Source organism: Lampris incognitus, chromosome 15 (genome assembly GCF_029633865.1).
Source record: "Lampris incognitus isolate fLamInc1 chromosome 15, fLamInc1.hap2, whole genome shotgun sequence".
In the NCBI taxonomy this organism is placed as follows: Eukaryota; Metazoa; Chordata; class Actinopteri; order Lampriformes; family Lampridae; genus Lampris; species Lampris incognitus.
The window spans coordinates 29,369,807-29,375,225 of record NC_079225.1 but is presented as its reverse complement, the minus strand read 5'-3'; the positions used below and the strand labels follow the sequence as shown (position 1 = coordinate 29,375,225).

The 5,419-nt window shown below is 43.6% G+C and overlaps 1 protein-coding gene across 1 annotated transcript; it reads right to left on the bottom strand.

Annotated features, from left to right (window-relative positions):
* Positions 1–736: 736 nt before the first annotated feature.
* On the bottom strand, positions 737–4,773 carry arf6a (ADP-ribosylation factor 6a). Its single transcript, XM_056294360.1, has 2 exons — positions 4,537–4,773; positions 737–4,391 (listed from the first exon to the last, which is right to left on the bottom strand). Exon 2 carries the CDS (start codon positions 3,609–3,611, stop codon positions 3,084–3,086), a length of 528 nt encoding a protein of 175 aa, XP_056150335.1. The 5' UTR covers positions 3,612–4,391; positions 4,537–4,773; the 3' UTR covers positions 737–3,083.
* Between the last annotated feature and the right edge of the window lie 646 nt (positions 4,774–5,419).

Genomic DNA, 5,419 nt, shown 5'->3' with positions numbered 1-5,419 from the left:
ATACATAGAGGGTCACAGGGAAAACAAAGTCATTCTCGAAACTGTCGAAACCCAGCCCCACATCGTCTTCAGTCTCCACGTTAAGACGAACAGATTGGTTTACCTCAACAGCACACGGGTTTGATTAAAAATACAAGGTCCGAAATGCATCCGCGGATTTTGAAATGACTGGGTGGGTGGTGGCATTTGTTCTCGCCCACCTTAGTTTAACCGCCTGCCTATCTAGTTGGACTCTGTCACAGGCAGGTTTGCTGCGTTCGACACGACAGGTCAAACTCCATGTCAACCATCACAAAACAAACACCACACGAGCAAACAGTCCACTTCCACACGACGGGCGATAGGGCCGGCATTCCTTCACAGGAAACTCAAGGCTGTGGGGACTGTGACCGGCTGAACATTAATAAAGTCACATATCCCTGCTGACGAGTAAAACGTATGAATGCCCTCAAAACACAAGCAGCAGTTTTTTCAGGAAATAACAATTTTTTTCCCTCTCGACACCCCCACCCCTTTTCAAGAATACAAAACATGTTTTGAATTGGTCCGGGTGTGTGTGTGTGTTGAAACTCAGCACATAACATGCAACACAGATTTGGTAGGGTTTCTGCACAGTTTTCACCTTTCTAAAGATTTAGAGGGCATAACATTTTTACACGCCACTTTTTAAGATCGTAATAACGGCTCAGGCAAGGGCCGTTCCCAAAGCAACAACTCCTGTGTCAAACATTCTCTGACCCGTCATGCGGTGATGTCATCACATGCCTAAAATAACGCTTCCGAGCTACAACATCTGAAAGGATATTGGTTCCTTAAAACGTTTGAAAGTGCAGTTACATTTTCCCCTTTCCATGGCTCTGAAAAGGGAAACGGTAAACAGAGGTCTATGCCTATGAGTGACTGGTATACCCAGGGCACAAAGCCAGGCCAGCCTTAGACCTTTTGCGGGGCTGTCCCCCTAACCTCACTGGTCACACCAGCATTAGCCATGACATCACTTTCCCATCCAGAACCAAACACATCCCTGATAACACAGATGCACACACAATTAAGTGACAAAATCCCCATTTTATTGTCGATTCATTGCAGTAAATCCCGAACCCACCCTGTATGCAACCAGCTAAAGTACCGTGTTACCTTAAAAATACTTGTTAACGTACACCAAACACCTTTCTTTATTCAGGTCATTTCCTACTTACACGAGGATTAATGCCTATGAACTAGTGCCGTTACACACATTAACAAAAGGGATTAAACTCATGGTTTCGACAGACCAAAGCATTATGGTACCCAAGTGCAGATAGTATTGGGTGACCTCTGTAACTTTGTTAAGGTCAATTTTTTTTTGTCTTTGACCTGGAAATTTAAAGATTTCAGGGGTGAAAATGTTCATTCTTCAGCTTCGGCATCATTCTGCATCACCCCGTGTCCTCTAACAGTTGTGTGAAGGAGGGTCTACATGTATAATCAAAATGTTGGCTGTGTGAGAAGGTCAAACGGCTCCAGTGTAGACAGTGCTCTAATGGACTCAGTGGTGCTGTGAGACCTCAGGCAAAAGTAGGTGTACCTGACAATCACTACCTCGAAACTAGAGATCTCATCATTTATTCACAGCTAGTGACTCACACATGCATGAGAAGAAAGGAAACAGGCAAAAACAGAGTTCACAGCTCATTCTACCAAGTTGCTCTTTCAAAAATTATAACGCCCAAATCTCACTTCCTTTTTCACGCACTGCACTTTCAATGCTAAGCGATATCTCACATCCAGTCGACAGCTGCAAGCTTTTATTGAAAAAGTCCCACCTCCATATGGATCTGGATATATCTTTTTTTTTATTTTTTTCCATCGGCATAGCAAATAGAGCAAAAAAAAAAAAAAATTAAAACAAAGCATTATCATCTATAACCTATGAACAGAAAGTTGGTTTGTCTAACGGTCCGCATGACATCAACTGTACAGGAAGATGCTGATAGTTATAAAAGGAGAAAGGTCCCCATTCACTGAAGCACCATGGATTCTGTGGGGGATGGGACCTTAGTAAACACTTGCCGGGGTCCAAAAGTCAGTCAGAAAGAGTTAAGTGTGCAGATTAGTGAAAAGAGCCTGGTACACTTTTGTCTTTCCCTTCACCTAGATGGTAATCCCCCTCCCACAGCGCAGACTCAGCAGAGTGCATACTTTCTGTCATGCTAAACGTCCTGTCTTTTGGGGCACCTTTAACCCTGGTCCCTCCAAAGGCAGCTGAAACTACAAATACTCGGATGTAATGGAAGCTCTTGGGTAAAAAAAAAAAAAGGCAATACAAACAACAAAAATATATATCCGTATCACAGTGTGTGTATAATCCAGCATCCACATAGTGTCTTTTCAAGCAAACCTCCTCTGTCGAACATCTTGGATGTAATCATTGTACAGGAAATGAGCACTAACACGTTGCCTTAATCTTCTCAGAAACTGTGTACAATCAATGATGAGAAACAGTACTTTGTAGGGTCCTTAAAATGTCCAAAATGCACATTCTTACAAACTATGGTGTCAGTTTTGAACCATGAAAACGATATGTTGATGTAAACCGTAGCTTACGGTACAGATATATTAACAAGTTTTTTCTTCAGAGGGACTTTGCTTTTCCCAGCCTTTGGATTCAAATTTGGGTCGTGAGAATACTGTATGAAAGCCGAATACGGCCAGTATCTATGACTTCACAAACTATAAATGTATGCCCAAGCCCATGGTCCCAAAATCGGCTTAAACAAGAATACAAAAACAGGAAAAGAAAAACTGCAGAAAGATCTCAAAGTAAGGTTATGGCATACTTAGACAGTGTTGATTAAACAGAATGTGAGTGATATATTACAGAACCAAAGCAAAGCAAAAATAGAAAGCCAGCCAAAACATTTGTCTTTTTGTTGAAGAAAATTTGGGTTATAGGGAAACTAGCATAAAAAAAAAGAATATTATCGCAACTCTCTCTGTGATATAAACTCAGGGAGGTTACTCATTCATTGCTTCATATTGTATTTTTTTCTCATCATTTCACTTGTAGCCCACAAAACAGTCCAGGCTGATGCAAACAAAAATTAGGATTTGTAATTTGAGGTGAGCCAGGTCAGGCCTTCATAAAGTCCATCCCCCGATGTTGCACATGAAGGCTGAACGTACCAATTCCTATCTCTGATCCGCGTCAGACCCAACTTCTCCTGGATCTCGTGGGGTTTCATGGCATCTGGGAGGTCTTGTTTGTTGGCGAAGATTAGGATGATGGCTTCCCTCATTTCCCGGTCATTGATGATTCTATGGAGCTCCTGTCTTGCCTCGTCTATCCTGTCCCTGTCTGCACAGTCCACCACAAAAATGAGACCCTGAGTACCGGTGTAGTAATGCCTCCACAGCGGCCGGATCTTGTCCTGTCCTCCCACGTCCCACACGTTGAACTTCACATTCTTGTACGTGACAGTCTCCACGTTAAATCCAACGGTTGGGATGGTGGTCACCGACTGCCCCAGCTTCAACTTGTATAGGATGGTGGTCTTGCCAGCGGCATCAAGTCCAAGCATCAATATTCTCATCTCCTTGTTGCCAAAGACCTTTGAGAGCACTTTCCCCATTTTGTTGGTTGTGCATAAATACTTGTTCAAAAAGGGGGTGAAAATTTTTCTTTCGAGAGTTTAGACTATTTTTCCAACACAGACCACACCAAGCTACAGTCTCGGTGCTGGCAAAAAGACTTCCACGTGATTGTAGTGGTGGGCTGTCACAACTGTCAGTGTTGAAAAGGCGGTGGCTGTCACAGCTTTTAAGTCTCACAGCTGAAACAGAGGTCCTGTTACTTCGGTGACAAACCGATCGGATCAGATGACGAGACAGCCGATTCAAAGCTAAGAGTCTCAATCACTCAGCCATCACATAACAGGGTGGAGATATTTTCATCATCCACCGAAACTCCGATCTTCCCAACTATTAGCCCGCCGTAAAATCAAGTGTCTTTTATCAAGCGCAAACTTACTTTGAAATGCGCATTCAGTCCCTCATTTTCTTTTTCAAAATGCCGACGCGTTCATTTAGGACATGAAGCAAAGAATTATGACGGCAACAACAACAACAACAACAACAACAACAACAACAACAACAAAAAAGCTCACTGTGTTTTGCGCTCAATAAATTAGGCCCTGTCCAAGCCCAGAGTTCCGACTTCCTCCTTGGCTGCCGGTTTGGTCCACACTTGCCCCTCAGATAATTCCAGCCGATGAAATGAAAAGCCCCGTCGGTTTTGCCGAGTTCATTTCAAACGACGCGAAATTAAATCACTCCCGCCGGCATCTTCACCTGGATATGCGGAGGTAGGGTGTTCACAGGGTCATTGATTCATCCGACTTTAAGCTCCTCCACTGTAACACAAGAGCGGTTAGAAAAGGGAGGGGTGTTAGTGAGGCACAACTTTAGATCACTGCGCTTACGTCGGTGCTCAAAACCGCTTTCGGTGACAATGGAAATTGTGACAAAACGCGTTGCGAAGAAAAATGCAAGGGATACCTTGGAAAAAAAATATGAATTATAAGCAGCAGCCCCCCGTCCCGGTTGATTTTCCCCGCGGAGCTCTCTCTTCCTCCTCTCCCTCCCGAGCCGTTCAGTCACAGCAGCGGTGGCGGTGCCGTGTTACCGGAAAAGGTGCGGACCTCGATCACCCGCCACTTCCTCTCGATTCGCTCACACACTACGTACGCCATTTGGCCTGTGCGCGAATGACTGGTTGAATAATAGAAACGGGCGCCATTTGGGCTCCCAGTCAAGTCAAGTCGAGTTTGAACCGACTCCTGTCTATTCAAGGATAACACACGAGTGTGTGTAATAGATTTAAAGCTTTGACTATGGCCTCGGGAAAATCGCGACTGAGTCTCATTCATTCAAAATGAATCGCGCAATCGCGAGCGTGCGTGAGGCTATGACGTGGAGACTGGTGACTTATCGGGTCACAAATCGCATCCTTGATTTTAAAAAGTAACTTAAGGAAAGTTGTCTATTGGGTTTATTGGGTATGGCTGTACAATTATATTTGGCATATTCGTAATATAGTATATCATTAGTAGAAATAAAACACGGATACTTGGTGACAAGACAATATGATAGTAAATGGATAGTAGAATTATGACCGCGTTGTACTCTTGAGGATAATAAGAAAAATAGCGGATGACTGATGAGGAATAGCGTGTAGTACATAATTTTGTAGAAATCAAACAATTGTAATGAACTGCATCCAGAAATGTGGCGTTTGAATAAATCCCAACATGGCCAAATTCGTTTCCAGCACTTAATTCTCTTCCAAAAATATAACCTTCCCCTCTCAATATCAAGTTGTGTGGAGGGAGACACCCCCAACAGATACTCTAATGGGCATGCGCGTAACCTGCCTTTCTGC

Bases quoted from the DNA above. Each gene is read 5' to 3' on its own strand.
- arf6a (XM_056294360.1), bottom strand. From the start codon at position 3,611: ATGGGGAAAGTGCTCTCAAAGGTCTTTGGCAACAAGGAGATGAGAATA.